This window comes from Bombus fervidus, chromosome 9 (assembly GCF_041682495.2).
Source record: "Bombus fervidus isolate BK054 chromosome 9, iyBomFerv1, whole genome shotgun sequence".
In the NCBI taxonomy this organism is placed as follows: domain Eukaryota; kingdom Metazoa; phylum Arthropoda; class Insecta; order Hymenoptera; family Apidae; genus Bombus; species Bombus fervidus.
Window position 1 is genome coordinate 5,140,697 of NC_091525.1, and position 17,235 is coordinate 5,157,931.

A 17,235-nucleotide genomic window follows, 5' to 3' on the forward strand; every position below is an offset into this window, starting at 1 on the left:
ATCTAGCTGAATAGTAACAGAAATTATTATAGTGATATTATGGTGGTATTCATTAGAAGAGGATGAATCAAGTAAGAATCAATGATAACATTTTGAATAACTAAATCAGAATCTTAATACTTTAGATGTTAGTAGAATAGTAAAATTTGAAGATACAATAAGAATTATTTAGTTTAGAAATGAAAATTCAAATTCTTTAATTATAGCAGCACATAAGATAGAAGCGGTATAAAGAAGCGGTATATCAGCTTTAAAGAAGCTGATAGAAGCTAACTGACATAAGTGGCCGAATAATTGTATAGTTAATAGAGCAACGTATGTGTCAGTGTGATTGAGAATTTATGTCGTTTGAACTGCTTCTAACGAAATTCAAATATATAATTGACAAGCTAAACAGTTGAACAAGAGATAAAAAATATCCTGTTACAATAAATGAACTGTATGAAACTAGATGTAATAATCTTCCACGGCTGAAATGTCGTATAAAGTCGGACAGCGTGTCGAAGTTCCTGGCAAAGACTGTCAAGGAGTAATTGCTTATATTGGTCATCCAAGTTTTGCTTCAGGAAAATGGATTGGAGTCATACTTGATGAACCAAAAGGAAAGAACAATGGAACTATCAAAGGGCAATGTTATTTTAAAGTAGGTTATTTTATATTTGTCTGTATATATAAAATATAGCAATCACATAATTACATTGTACACATTTTTGTTGTACTAGTGTGCTGAAAATCATGGAATGTTTGTACGGCAGTCACAACTTATTTTGTTGGATGAAGCAGGTAATAGAACTGAACCTGCTAGTCCATCTTCAGCAGGTAGTAGTGCTACTACACCAGATGAGACCAGTGCAGCACGTGCTAGAAGTCGATTAAATAGGTAATGTGGTTCTTTTTTATTTTAAATTTTTTCAGATGTCGCATTTCTTTTTTTTTATTAAGATAATGCTGCATATTACATGTGACAATACCATTAACTTATCTTATCATAATTTTTCTGCTAGCATAAGTACACGTCGAAGGAATGAACCTACTGCGTAAGTTATTACATTGAATGATAAATCATAATTTTTAATATATAAGATATAAATTGTTAGATCTTATTGTACAATCTTCAATATAAGAAATAATAAAAAATAAGTACTTTGAGACAAGTATAATTAATAAATTCTTAAAATTCATATGCTGGTCATAAAAGAGTACGGAGAAAAACTTCTCCTGCCCATACTAGGCAGCAATCTGAGAAACTATCTGGGTAAGAATTTATGAAGATTGATCCCTGAAAAATTTGTCTTAATATCCTCCTTAAATGCTTTTATATATATAAGCAGCTCAGAATTATATCTGTTATTCACTTTTTATGCATTTGTAAGCTTTGCTCATTATAGTAAATGTATGTAGAATATAAATGAGAATATGAATAAAAATTGCAATTGATATATCATTTTTTACTTTTGAAAAAATATTATAGCACTTTACGTATCAATAAAGTATTTTAAAACTATGTTATCAAATAATTTAATGTATTTGTAATTGATGATGTGCATCTAAATTGTGTTGTAATTGCAAGGGAATATAGCTTTAATATCGTAAATATTGTCAGAACTTAAATTATATTTACTAAGGAGATACCAACATTGTGTTTTTTACAGTTCAAGACTTTCATTGGCTGGTAGTAGGACACTTTTAAGTGCTCCAAGTACAGAAAGTTTGTCTGGATCACAGCATGAACGTAAAGATGGAGGAGAATCACTTATACCAGTTCCAACATCTAAAGGAGCTTCATTCATCGAGGTATTGTTTGTTGTTCTGGTCATGCTTTTATTATTTCTATATAGTTAATTTTAATAAGTTGATATATCAGTTATTTATGTGAACACAGTGAATGAATTATTCTGAGGATTCAACAAGGCATGAATACATGAGATGAAGTTTTCCATAAAATATGAATATATGTCTATATGTGATAAATTCTCAAAAAATGTGATAAAAAATTGACTTTGCTACGTTTAAATCTTTGAAAATTTGAAGTAACTTATATGTTTGTTACTATCATATTCAAAGAATCATATTCTGTGACTCGGTATTAAATAAAATACTACAGAGAAATGTTTAAAATGCTAGATAAGCTAATAACGCAGAGTAGTGAACTTTAAACTTTGAGCACATGTTAAATAATTCCGTTGGCACAGAATGATTCATATGGGAATGCACGTACGTGTTTCAGAAGTCCCCTAGCACGAGCTCGCCTCCCGGCAAAAAGCCAAAGGCCCAAGATGATCACAATAATGTAATTAATACTCATTAATTGTAATATCTAAATTTTCTCATCTGACCTTAAACCTTCTCATACTAGTTGTTTGTTGATCATAAGCATTGTAACACATGACTTCAAATTAGCATCACTGCACTTTGATGGGTTTACTTCTTCTTAATGGATTGTGGAACTGATTTATCCTTCACTATTTTCACTGTTCCATTAAGGATCTGCTTTATTAATTGAGTTCTGTGATGCTTAGTCTAAAATTTCTCATGAGAAGGGGTATTCAAATGTACAATTGTCATTTTTCTTTTTAACAATTAGATACTGAATTCCCCTTAGCATTATATTAATGAGGTAATGATAACAACCTTTCTATGAATAGGAATTTAACAGCATTGCGGTATAAATTTGTGATCCATACTTGGAACACCCTGTTTCTTTCTTTTTATTTAATCATCGTTTACCAAGAGCCTTACATCCCTGATATAAATGCAGCTGATATTTATAAATGGTTAGGACATGATAGATGACTTAGTTAATATTATGCCTACTGTAAACTGCAGTGTCATATAACACAATTCAACTCATTGACTGAATTTCCTACACTTGTTAGAACTAATAGAATATTTGGTGTAGCTTGTTGGTGTCTCTTGTCACAATTAATATCATTAATCACTTTGAAATAGACTAATTCTACTGAATGTACATACAGAAACAACATTTTTCTGAAACATAATGTTTTGTATAGGAAATATAGGGTGTTTTTTTCATTACCGTCAATAGAAAATTACATTTATAAATAAATTAATTAAAATAAAACATTTCGAAGGTTACCTCAAACTGAAGCACCTAATGCAACTCTTTAGTAAAATACGTGTTTCCAACACGATAATAAAAAAAACACCCAATGTTAAAATATAATTTCATTTATAATTTCTTCGCAATTTAGACAGGTTTTGTAGAGACTTTGAAACCACAGTTTGTACCTGGTCAAGTAATGGCAGGTTCTGCAGCAGCTGCAAATGTAGTAGAAGAAAAATTATCACATTTGCAACTTCAACAGGAAAATGAAAATCTGAAATCTCAGGTAAATCATATTAATAAAATTAGTTTTATTTTTTCAAATTATATTTATTTCTTAAAGACACTGCAACTTTTTTAGAGAGATTTTCTAGCCCCCATAAATTTCTTTTGCTTAATTGTTGAATGGACTTAAAATGTTGAATGTTTCCTTAATCACCACCACCAATTTTTTTTCTATCAATGACTAATCAGTTTAAATATTGAGAATGATTAAAGCCATTTCTCAGCAAGTTAGATTTTGACTTTATCTGAAATTCTGCTTGGTTATTACCAAGATATTTTCACAGTCTGAAATAAAATATTTCAATATTTGTATGTCGGAGATGAAAGGACATCGGGGCCTTTCTTTCCGAATGTTTTGGAAGGTCCCCAATACTTTAGTCCAGATTTTTATTATAGCTGTACTTAAATAATAAAAACTGAGAAATAGTTGTTTATGATTTAATCCGAGTACTGGTGCCCGAAATTTATGACAGTGGGCTTGGGCTCGAAGTGACATAACGGGTTGCTGAACGTAGCCACGGTCACGGGAAGGACGTGTACCTAACGGAGGTATGGGGGTACCCGAGGGGTACAGAGAGGTACGAATAGGAGTATATAAGGGCAGTTCCACTTGGACTGAGGTTTACTCAGATAAGTTCTACTTGTACTGAAGACAAGTACGTTGAGTCACATCCGAATCGTGGATCAGTAAGTTGAGTTAGACTTGGACTGTGGAAGAAATCGCATCCGTCTTCCCGTTGACTGTGGATTCGTTATTGAGTCTAAGATTATTGCCATTTACATCCCGAGTATCTAATTACCACGGTTATTTGTCAAATTCTGTCACAATCATAATTGTACTAGTAAATATCTTCGCTCTTGCATAACAACGTCTAATCCAAAGAAAGATTCATTACACGCCCCTAACTTTAATGATAACCCGACAGGTATATTGATATACAAAACAAATACAAAATAATGTGTTTTATATATGTTATTATAGGTTCGTGATCTTACTGAAAAAGTAGAAACTTTACGGGTGAAAAGAATGCAAGACAAAGAAAGAATGAAAGATTTTGAAAAAACAAAGCTTCAACTTGAACAACTTATTGAATTCAAAACGAAAGTTATGGAAAGCCAAGTAATGGAAGCTTTTGAATTAGATTAATGAAGTTTCATAGTTTTCATTAATTTTAACATTTTTTTATTTATTTCTATGATAAAAGGCTAGTCTTCAAAGAGAGCTACAACGCGCACGTCAAGAAGCGAGAGAAGCACATGCAGCTAGAGAGCAATTCCAAGAAGAAATGGCAGATCTTGCAGAAACCGTAGAAATGGCAACATTAGATAAAGAAATGGCCGAAGAAAAGGCTGAAACATTACAAATTGAATTAGAGCAATTGAAAGAAAAACTTGAAGAACAAACACTAGATCTGGAAATATTACGAACAGAAGTATCTGAAAGGGTAAAGTATTTCATAGTTTATCCAGTTATGATTTATAGGGTGTGTGTGTGCGTGCGTGCGTGCGGTGACTTACGATGGGTTATTAGTCGCTAGCGAGGAAAGTCAGCTGTTCCAATATTTGGTACCTACACGACGCAGTGAGAGTTATCCAGCCAAGGAGAGGTAAGACCTAACTGAGTGCCCCGCCATTGCTCGTATGATGTTGGCAAGGCTTATCAAAAATCGCGCAACTCCCGAGCATTGAAGAGGGGCGATATAACTAAGTGTCAAAGAAAACGAGTAGAAGAAGGATTTAAATGGAGGATTTTCCTATGAACGAACTTCCGGGTAGATTTTACTGTAACTGTATTCGGACATTGTAATATTTCATTGGTTTTCTTCTGGTATTAAGCTCTGTTTCCTACACAATAGTTCTTATTCTGTATTTTGTTATCTCTACAGAAACTAGCTTATCCTATCTTACACTATCTATTTAGATCTACCTAGATTTAGTCGTCTGGTTCTTACCCTATCCTTATTTTTTATACAGATTATTAATATATAGATGGCTATATAATTATTGTAGACTGCAGGAGGGGGTTCTGCTGGTGGTGTGTCAAGTTACGAAATAAAACAATTGGAACAACAAAACAATCGACTACGAGAAACTCTTGTTAGAATGCGAGATCTTTCTGCACATGAGAAGCACGAATTCCAAAAACTTCAGAAAGATTTAGATCAAAAGAAGTCAGAAATATTAGAACTAGGTCGCACAAAGGAAAAATTGTCTACACGAGTAGAGGAAATGGAACATCAGATAGCAGATTTACAAGAACAAGTAAGAAATATTAATAATTGTTAATAGTTAATTTTTTATTAATATTATAATGGCGAGAATTATAGCGATCTTTATTTATTATATTGATTTATTTATTATGATTGAAACAGACGTATAACTATTTAATTTGAACTTAACGTAGTAATGTGATACAACTAGGGCAACTAAATTTGTCTAACTACTCAACTTACAATTTACATCTAACAACTCACAACAACTCGACAACTCACAACGACTCGACAACTTATGAGTAACGATTAACCCGCAACTACTCGTAGCTTACTTGTAACTCCAACTACATCTATTGACTACTGATCACTCTCCTCACAAAGATGTCCTTTTTATACCATTTGTATATCTGACACACATGTGTTCCACAGATGTGGATGACCCAAGATGGTCAAGTACACTTTTTTTAATTAATTAAAAATGTCTTAAAAGGTCACGGGTATATATCGCCCATCGAGATTTCCTATCCTTCCCGGCCTGTCAGAACTTTTATTGTTTTCTACCTATATCGGTTTTCTTAACAGTTTTTCCCCAATATGTCGAAGATGAAAGGACATCGGGGCCTTTTCTTTGGAATTCTTGGGAAAATCCCCAATACTTTAGTCTAGACTTTTTATCATAACTGTACTTAAGTAATTGTTTATGATTTAATCCAATTATGTGTGCCCGAGATTTGTGACAATGAGCTTGGGCTCGAAGTGACACAACTAGTCGCTAAACGTAGCCGCGGTCACGGGATGAACGTTTTACCTAACAGAGGTATGGAGTAATTGTATAGCTCTCCTTAAAAAATATAGATGTAGCGGAACTCGACAGTAAACTTTCCAACGATTTCTGTCCCGTGGCTCACCACACAAAGACCCTATCCTTCGCATAAGATAATTGCCAGATGTCGATACATCTTTACAGTATATTTCCAGCTAGCCTAAGGACCCGCTATAAATCTTAGGATTTAGTTAGCTAAGGTTCTTCAAACAGACAAATAGTCTTTGTCCTAACAGTCCCTAAATCTATCACCTACTACGGGAAGATCGGGGAAATCTATTTTTCTCACGAACGGCGCTTCCCGTTAGCAACTTTCTCTCAAGGGCAGTTAGCATCCTTCTTCAACCATTAACATAGAAATTAACCATTTCCCTTATTTTCCGAACGAAAACTTTCCTCGACGAATCCGATAATCTCGTATCCTCGGACACACCCCATCATAGTTTTTCTCTGCAACGTCTTTACGATCAGTGAATACTCTACGTTTTAACAAAGAGTTAGTTAAGTAATACTTGTACTGTGGTCAAGTAAGTTGAGTACGACTTAGACTTTGGAAGAAGCCCCTGGGAGAGGACGCGACGTGACATGGCAGCGCGCCGCGCCATTTACGGACAGAATATTGTGCGCGGGTGGGCCCGGTGTGTCGCCCCAGCGGTTCCCGGGCACCCCTCGATTGCAAGAAGGGCGGTTAACGTGGAGGTTTTAGTCGGTTGGAGTCCGACACTACCACGCAGCTCTTCCCCTTAGTAGCGGCGGGTGTCCGTGCGGATTTCCTCCACGAAAAAAAAAAAAAAAAAAAAAAAAAGACTGGAAGAAAGTACATTTGCTACCCCGTTGACCGTGGATTCGTTATAGAACCTAAGACCATTGTCATATTAGTATCTCGAGTGTCCAATCACCACGATTACTTGTCGAATTCTGTAATAACCATACTTGTACCAATAAACATTATCTCTATTGTATAACAACGATGGCTAATTCGAGTGAAGATTCGTTACACGCCCCAACCCTAATGATAACTCGACATATATATAAATTTGTTCCTTTATCAAATAGGTTGATGCAGCATTAGGTGCTGAAGAAATGGTTGAAGTACTTGGTGAGAAAAAGATGGCATTAGAAGAGAAAGTTGCAGAATTGGAAGAAGCTGTTGCAGATTTGGAAGCCTTACAAGTACGTAAAGTCTTTTCTAAACATTATTTTAAAAATTGTTGCTTAAATAATTATTCTTTTGTTTAGGATATGTCTGATCAACTTGCTGAATCATCGAAAGAATTAGAGCTAGAATTGCGAGAAGAATTGGATTTAGCGCTTGGAGCAGCACGCGATGCTTATCGACATCGAGATGCGGCTTTGGAAACATTAACGGATCGTGAACTTACAATCACAAAGTTCCGCGAACTCACTCATCAATTACAAGATCAATGTTTGCAATTACAACAACGTGTGCAATCAACTGAAACCTCTAAATTTGGAATGGGGGGCGCAGAGCAACAATTAGCAGAAATTTTAGATTTCCAAAAAACCTTTGCTGAAACCCGTGCTCAAACAAAAGCTGTTGATCTTGAATTACGACGATTGGAAGCCGAAGAAGCTCGAAATCATGTGAAATATTTATTATCTTTCATGTCTCCTGCATTCTTAGCACGTGGCGGTGATCACGATGCTATTCTAACACTTTTACTTATACCAAGGATGATACAAAAAACCGAGATACTTATGTCACAAGTACGAGAAAAATATAGATCATTGGATAAAGTAGATAGAGCAGCTATCTTAAAGGGCCATTCGGTAGCACAATATACCTTCAGATCGCGTCTTTGTTCATACATGTATGCATTACAAACGTTCCTTGGTTGTTTTGAATCTGCATTAAATGTATGTAGTCCTGAAATGTTACTTAAGGCTGGAGCAGTATATCCAGAAATGGCAGCGCAGGAAAAATCTTTGGATTCCTTGATAGAACTAGCTAAAAAAGATCAATTAGACGAGAATCTACCAATGGATGCTATCGAGAAATGTTGTGGATATTTTTGTACTATGTTTTCTGTGTTATTCGGAGAAACCATTAACCAAGCTCGTTTGGTAGTCAATGGTACAAGGATGTTGGACAGTTCTTGTGAAGCTATTATGACTGATGCTGCAGCAATCAAAACTTTGATTCAGGGAGACAGTGGTGATTTAGGCCTCCTTTGTCAGCATGCAGAGACAACGTGTGAAGTAATTCAACAACACCTAAAGTCAGCTAGAAGACGAGTATTGACAGATCATGCTGTTGCAATTCATAATGCAGAATCTAATCTAGGATTGGATAAAGACTGTAGTGAACAACTTTTTACGTGTTACCAACATGCTGTGAAGATGATGAAAACATTACAAATTTTGCTGAAGAGTGCTGTGCAAGCAATTATTACCAATGGCGACTTAGATACAGGACTTGGTGCAGATAAATTGAAGGAGATGGCTTCTATAGCATGCGAAAAAGTTTATGATACGGAAGATGTTGGACCCGTAGCTACGATTAAAGGAAGTTTATCAAGTATCCAACAGTTAGCGGCCAATTTCGCACAAAAAATGGCAGAGTGTGAAAACGAATTAGCAATAAGTGGACAGTTATCACAACAACGAGAACAAAATGCGGAAAGTGAATCTTTACAGCCTATCAAAGTAAGAGCACAAGCAGCAAAGAAAGAAGCTGAAGAAATTAAGATACTTAGTAGGAAATTAGAAGCAAGAGATAGTGATATACTTGAAGCAAGATTAGCTCTTAGGGAAAAACAAGAAGAATTATGTGAAATGATTTTGAGAAAAGATGTTGTAGAGAAAAAACTTGCAACTCAACAACATGAACATGAATTGAATGTAGAAAAGTTGAAGAGAAAATTGGAAGAAGCAATGAATCAATTGAAACGAAAAGAAAAAGAATTTGAGGAAACGATGGATCACCTTCAGACAGATATTGATAGTTTGGAAATGGAGAGAGGCCAGTTAAAGGAAAAATTAAAATCTGTTGGAAAGAAGACAATGATGTCTGCATCTGGAGCAGACAATATGTCTGGAAGCGTTACAGCAGCATCTGGAATGCAATCAATGGACAATAAGTTCTTAATGCAAGAGATAACTGCTCTTAAAGAAGCATTAAACAGTGAAAACCAACAAAGAAAGAAATTAATGTCTGATATATTACGTCAAAAGTTAGAAAGTTTGGATCCAATAACTCCTCTTCCATTAAGACAGGGATCAATTAATGCTAAAATACAGGAATTGAAACAAAAAACTAATGATCTTACTAAAGTAACTTACAAAATGAAAGATTCAAAAAATATTATTTTATATTTATTTAATTTTAATCAACATTTTTTTCTTGTTTTCCAGGATATTAAACAAGTCATGACATTCCCTATCGTTCCTGACTTAAGACGTAATAAGGCACGTGATATGGAGGGCCCAGTGTTAGAAAAGGCAATGCCAGTTTATCAACTGTTACAACGGGAAATAGTCATGAAAGAGTTAAAAGATCGAACTGATCAATTGATCGTAAGTCATTAATCAGTAGAAAATTATAAATATACACTGTTATACTTGTTTGTAAATCAAAATTAAAACTTTTGTGTTTTTCTTGTAGAATGAAGTTCTTGAAGAAGTTATACAAAGAACAGTAGGTGGAATGGCTGAAGCTAATTTCGCAGTATTTCCAAATCGTGAAATGACTGCAGCAATGCATGAAAGTCAATTGCTTGCTGCCGAAATCGCTATTCCTCATCAAGGTCAAGAACAAGTTTTTACTGTTAACGTAGGAACGCAGGAACTTAGGAAAATTCATACTTTGCTGTGCTATTAATTTTCATTTGTTAATTCTTAATATAACATATTAATGTGGAAAAATATGCTACCACAAAAGTAGTGGTAAGTGCAATAAGTTTGTAAAATATTAATTTTATAGTATTTGCCTTTTGGTCACTTACGCATAAGTTGTGGTAGCCAATGATGTTCTGTTATATTTATACACATAGTTAATCTATTTTATATGTACAAAAGAACGAATAATTGACTTTTTATATCCGATGAAAGGAACGGATTGAATCTAGCGATAACATAATTTTGGAGCGTGCGATTTTTATTTATTTTCGAATTGACTACAGCACAATGACCGGTGCATTGTAGCTGGTAGTCTGCAGCACATTTTGTTACCTTATAAACTCAAATATTATTACTATTAACAATTTAAACGATAAAGTTACGCGCCTCTGTGGCTTCTGTGTAATATCTTTTGAGATTTGTCAAATATATGACTTAAAAATATTTACATAAATATCCTTTACATATCCCATGTGACAAGAATATCGCAACACAGTTCTCGGGAGCAAGTATATCGTTCATTTTGAACAACATGTTACTACCATTCTGGATAACGATAATCGTGTATTGCCATCAAAATTGACACTTAATGAAATAGACTATAATACAATGTTCCACTTTTTATTTATAGCGATAAAAGGAGCAATAAACTGTTGATGATTTTCATTATTTATGAAATAACGTATATCTTAATTACTGTCATAATTTTATTATACATACACACATGTATGTATGTATGCACATATATAAAGCATTATCTGTATACAGAATATCTTGTGAGGTATTTAACAAACTTTTCTTACGTATTTGCTACGTCATTAAGAATAAAAAGAATATACATTATAGGTCATCACATTACAGGTCTATTTTGTTTCGTAATCGCCGATAAATGTTTAGTTTTGTTTCAAGTATAATGGTTCAGTTCCTTATTTCCAATCTGTAAGAGTAGATTATATTGATCTCAAATTCATATACAAATTTTATCTTGTTTTCTACTACTATAATATTAATAGAAAAGAATATATACATACGCGCGCGCGCATACATACACACACACACACACACACGCTCACGCACATATATATATAAATATATATATATATATATTTATTTATTGTATATATATATATTGTATATATATTAAAGACATATATACAAGATTTTTGAAGTACCACCCTTTTTTCCACGATTAAAATATAGAAAATAAGAAATGTTAGTATCATTAAAATTAGCATACAACATTAAGTAGAATGTATAAATTCACTCTTATGAGTACACAAGTTATCAATAGCAATCAACATTTCGTTTATTTATCTTGTTATATAACTATTTTATTTTATAAGAACTCTATTATAATATAAATATGGTGGTAAGTTCATTAAAAATAACGATTAGCATCACACATGATTTGAAGATTGCCTATGTAAGAAACGTAACTGAATTGTTCTTTTACTATTCATCCAGTGGTATTATTTTTGATGGATAACGAAATTAAATAGATCTATAGAGTATATGACATTTTTTTTATTCAGAATGATTTGCTGAACACGTGGGAAAAATTTGTTGAATACCTCATGGGACATCCTATATATACATACATACATACCAGATAGTAATAAGTGCTTATATCATTAATTATTTATTAACTTACTCGTTCATTCATTCTCGCTGCATAGTAGTACACACTTTTATTCATTAATTTTGTTTTTCATTTTCTTAATTCTCAATAATAGTAATAATATTAAAATAATAAAAATAATAATATTAATAATAATAATAAACCATACATTCACTCAAAGATATTTAATGATTATATCTCTTTTCTTTTTATTACTGTCTAAAAACTTCATCAAACAAATTGTCCTTCCAAAATATAACGGTACACAGGATCCAGTCGTATTATCCCTTGTATCTTGGTTCGTACTAACGTTGACTGGACATCTTTTTATTTTTTTTTATTTTTTAAGAATATTTTTATAGTAAGGACATGAGTTAACATTATTGATTATATATCATTTTGGAAGTAGTGCTTGGAACATAGACGTGAATATTGACGCAACTAGAATGGTTGATGTAAACGAAAATTTTCAATGACAGAAACGAATTTTTTTAAAACTTCTACTGTGTTTAACGTGACTTCGTGTACAAGATTTCATTATGCATATTAACAACCAACTGCCTAATCGGTTAAAGATCTCGTAAGTCACGTAACATAAACTTAATATCGAAGCAATAGCGCGGGAAATACTACTGCACAGTCTCTGCCATTAAAACTATACGGAGGAAGTCCTTTGGCTGGAACTGGTTACAGAGTTGCTTTTCATGCATCAAGTATTTTATGTACTATTTGTATATATTCTTTTCTTCAAATGTAAAGCAATCTGTAATCCATCTCCAATACAGAGAAATCTGCTTAATATTCATTTTATTTATCATGATCGACTAAATATACTCACAGAAAGAAAGAGAGTAAAGAGTGAAGTTTATTAGGTCAGAGTAGCTAATAATTTGTTCGTTTCTTGATCGATACAACGTATCTAGAAATTAAATTGCTGCCTTAATAGTAATATTACTTCCAGTATTTACTTCAAAGATACTTCCACTTACTCGTACATACGCATGTATGTGTTTATGTCTACGTTGTGTGTGTATATATATACATATTTATGTATGTATACATATATACTCATATAGAAAAAAAGTGTTACCATAGTGTCAATAGTATCAAAGAAAAATCTTTGATACCATTAACACGATAATTTATGTAAGAAAAATATTAACATTTCTCTCGAAGTTGCACACGTTATATTTATATTATATTGTACTGAGAATAAAACAAAAATCAGGAAGCAACAAACTGTATTTATCTCTCAGTACACATATATTTTCTTCATACTCTCGCATAATCATTCACTCGTCCTCACGTTTGTGTTTCTATTTGTAGAATAGATATAAAATTTTATACTCAATTAATTACCCCGAATGCTTAAGAGTAGTCAAAACCGCATCCTCTCTTTCTTTCTATGAAAATTGTTTGTCGGATTTTCGATTAAATCACACATTACACCGTTACGTGTAATCTTTTACAAAGGTCTTCGGGGCATCAAAACCTTTATTTCAATTATTATCAACGGTGAATTAAATAGGTAATAACAAAATAAGAACAAGCCACCTCTGGCTGATTTCACTTGGATTTTAAGCACAAAGAGGTGGATCAACCAAAACTCTAAGCACTGAGAATAGATTGAAGTTTTCACTAATTAGCGAATTCACAAACGTGTACCCGTGGCATTGTCCTTTACTCGTGTACGATACGCTTGTAACCATAAATCTCCTCCTTAATGCAAACTTAGAGGATTGATTGATTTGACTCTTTGCATGGCATTCATACAAAGTTGAGTACCTGGTCTTGGACACTTCAATAACTGCAAATAGGATTGATGCAATGACAAGGAATTATAGTTTTATCCTTTCTGAAACAAACAGTACATTGTACGTTATATAAATGAAGAATAATATACCAGATGACGATTAATACTAGCGAAACGGAATATTAATGCCAATAATGATATATATATCAAATTTTGTAATAATAAGAGAGATTAAAACGAAAAAAGATAGTCAATTTTCACTATGCTCTTGATTATACATTATAGAAAATATTTGTATAAATTAGTATGTTGCTATTATAACATGGAATTGTTTTTTTTTATGTATGTATAGAGACTAAAGATGATGTAATATGCAGTATAATTGATAATATAGCAAAAAACACCTGGTTGAGCGTTGGTCTGAGCTGGTGGCTGAGCTTGGGCTTGTCCTTGCCCCTGAGCATTTGGTGCGGATTGACCTGGACCAGTTCCAGATGTTAAAGTAGGGAGACAATTTTTTTGTTTCAACATTGTCCAATCAAAAGTATAATCATATTGGTGATTCAATGTACGGAAAAGTATACGGAAAAGTTGGCGAAGATACATATAATCTGGACTTTCTTCGAAACGTAGACCTCGTGTATAATTTAAATACATCGCAAATTCAGCAGGAAATCCCTGATTAAAAGAAGTAAATAAATAAGTTTCTTTCTAAATAATACAATGTATTCTAGTTTTAATAGAAAATTTATAAGTTCATAAACATATTAAACTTACCTTACATAAAACTTCCACAGGCGTGGACATTTTCTTTTCACTTATTTTCTCATATTTCTGCTTTTTGGTAGCAGCTTTAAGTCCTTGCCAAGGAAGAGATCCGCGATTGAAATACATAAGCACATAACCAAGTGATTCCATATCATCACGGCGGCTCTGTTCTATTCCAAGATGTGCATTAATCGAAGCATACCTTGCTGTGCCTGTTAAATTTTTATCTTCTCGATACATTATATGCAGTCTTGTACGACTATCTCTATATTTTTTAGCTAATCCAAAATCAATAAGAAAGAGCTAAAAGTTTAGAAACAATCATCATGATATTACAATGAAAATTATTATACAATCTACATTGTAGATAGTGTTATGATTTAACATTGTTAAAATATACCTTATTACAGTGACGGCCAATACCCATTAAAAAGTTATCTGGTTTGATGTCTCTATGAATAAAATGTTTGCAATGAACATATTCAATCCTACCAATCATTTGATCTGCTAACATTAAGACTGTTTTTATTGTGAATCTTCTAGTACAAAAGGTGAAAAGGTCTTCAAGAGATGGACCAAGGAGGTCCATGACAAGTACATTATACTCTCGTTCTTGTCCATACCTACATTTAATAAAAAAATAACAGTAAAATTGTATTTTTATTCAAAAAGCAAACTTAATTGTCTATTTTATAAATTAATTATATATTAGATAACAATATCTATAACATGTTAGATATCTCTTTACAAATAAGAAAAGCTGTTAAAGGTAATAGTTACCAACGTATATGAGGTATTCCTATACCACCATGCAAAATTTTATATAACTTTGACTCATATAAGAGTTGAGGATGTCGAGCGCGTATGCTTTCCAACTTAACAGCAACTTCCTAGAATAATACATAATATACCTAATAAGATATATTATTCTTATTAATAATAAGACTATTATTAAAACAAGCTAATATAATTTGTACATAAACTATTACAGGTTTACAATATTTTGTCTTCTATACACACTTGTCTTTATATAAAATGTTTATTTTTTTTTATAAGTCACATATTACCAATTAAATTTATACTATTTATATAATTATTGCATGGCATACATAATTACTCTCATTTAGCACTCTTCAAATAAATAAATATTTATGTTATAAGTACATATAGAAAGTTACATAATTTATTATGCTTTTATTATATTTATTATTTTAATATTGTATTAAAATTTGCACATATACATACAACCAATCTGTATTTAATATAAAAACAATTGTTATATGTTATATATTAAATATTTAACACTTGTATATCAATAATGAAATCACTGTTACATCTTAGTAATTAATTTTGTATCATTTTTATTTCCAAAAACAATTGTTTGACAAATAAAATGTAATTCAATGACACACAGTATTCATAAACCAAAAATATAATAACAAAAACTTTTATGTAAAGTAGGAAATGTAATATGCTGTAGAATACAATTTATTAAAAACAATTTCACACAAATACAAAGAATAAAACAGTATAAATATGATAAAAACTTGTTTTAGATGTGAACTTTATTTGCTGCAGGAAAGAATTTTAACGATATAGGTGCAATTTTTAAACGCTTATTTGACACTTCGTACTATCTAATTTATGACAAACATTACAGATATATATATTTTAGCAACAAACATTGTCTTACGATCTACACACATAAACAATAAATATACTGTTCTTTTTTTACATATAGAGGTCAATTACATTGCAAAAAGTTGGATGATCGTTTACAATTAAATAAACGCCATGAAATTTTGAAAAATTGTAATTCTGTATGTTGACTAAATAGATACATAACTTTATCGAAACGGAAAGTTTACAAGTTGCAAATTCTCCAAGGGAAAACAATGGATATTTCATGTAACCAATAACAATATCATAAAAAAAACATATTTCGTAAGAAGTTTAATAACGTTTAGTATCATAAGGAGAAATTTCTGTCACGATACGGACTTATAGTTGAATAACTTATTACGAATGGAATGAAAAATTAAAAAAGAAAAGAAGTAAGACAAGGAGTGGAAGATGTGCTGGCAGGTCGTCTCACGTGAAACGGTACTCCTTACCTCACCATTAGAGATGTTGATACCGAGGTAAATGTCGCCAAAGGATCCCGAGCCAATCTTTCTCAACAGCCTGTATTTGCTACCCACGATAAACTCATTCTTTGCTACTGACATTGCCAACTGCATCGACATATTGCTCCTGGCTTCCCTATTCCTATCCTTCCTCCGCTAGAACCGACGGCGGACTTCTACGACTGGCTCACGTCGGACTCGAACCTGATTTAAAGTACTAAGCGTACCCGATAGGACTTATACGCCATTTACTGGCAAACTCGACGATGTTGACTATTCCCAAAGCCGTAACGATCGACGATTTTCTTCGATAAAAATCTGCTCAGGTAGCCCAAAAGTCACTCTCTAGTGGCACAACAAAACCCCACTAATACGCCGACATTTTCCCTTTCGCTAGAAGCACGAGAGCAACTGACGTTGCGGAAACGATGCGTCACGACGGGCGGCGTTCAAGTCAGAGTCCTTATCAACGAATTGCTATTAATTAACCACACTATCTTTTCGATCGAACCATCCGGAAACTTTCTATTTTAATTACGAGAAAAATTTCGTTCGGCCCAGCTACGAGTTTACCACTGTCTCAAAATTTAATCGTGCAAAATGACTCGCTTGAATTCGCGGTACTAGATTTTCGCCAGGCCTGTATCAATCTGATTGCGATTCCTCAAATGAACACCGTCTCTTACAGTGACGTCTATATAAGTCGAAACATGTGTTATTAAAATGG

The 17,235-nt window shown here is 32.8% G+C and overlaps 2 protein-coding genes across 5 annotated transcripts; one reads left to right on the forward strand and one right to left on the reverse strand.

Moving 5' to 3' along the window:
- The first annotated feature begins 255 nt into the window (after positions 1–255).
- Positions 256–10,687, forward strand: Dctn1-p150 (dynactin subunit 1). Of its 4 annotated transcripts, XM_072009697.1 has the most exons (14): positions 256–643; positions 723–880; positions 1,005–1,037; positions 1,199–1,255; positions 1,653–1,794; positions 2,228–2,290; positions 3,213–3,350; positions 4,332–4,469; positions 4,555–4,794; positions 5,360–5,611; positions 7,442–7,558; positions 7,625–9,679; positions 9,761–9,922; positions 10,011–10,687. In XM_072009697.1, exons 1-14 carry the CDS (start codon positions 476–478, stop codon positions 10,224–10,226), a joined length of 3,939 nt encoding a protein of 1,312 aa, XP_071865798.1. In that variant the 5' UTR covers positions 256–475; the 3' UTR covers positions 10,227–10,687. The 4 variants fall into 4 exon arrangements, with proteins under 4 accessions (XP_071865798.1, XP_071865799.1, XP_071865800.1 ...); XM_072009698.1 differs by lacking the exon at positions 2,228–2,290; XM_072009699.1 differs by lacking the exons at positions 1,005–1,037; positions 1,199–1,255.
- LOC139990496 (casein kinase I) lies at positions 10,482–17,136 on the reverse strand. Its single transcript, XM_072009854.1, has 6 exons — positions 16,497–17,136; positions 15,163–15,272; positions 14,783–15,005; positions 14,392–14,685; positions 14,019–14,292; positions 10,482–13,716 (listed from the first exon to the last, which is right to left on the reverse strand). The coding sequence occupies exons 1-6, from the start codon at positions 16,626–16,628 to the stop codon at positions 13,700–13,702; spliced, it is 1,050 nt and encodes a 349-aa protein (XP_071865955.1). The 5' UTR covers positions 16,629–17,136; the 3' UTR covers positions 10,482–13,699.
- Between the last annotated feature and the right edge of the window lie 99 nt (positions 17,137–17,235).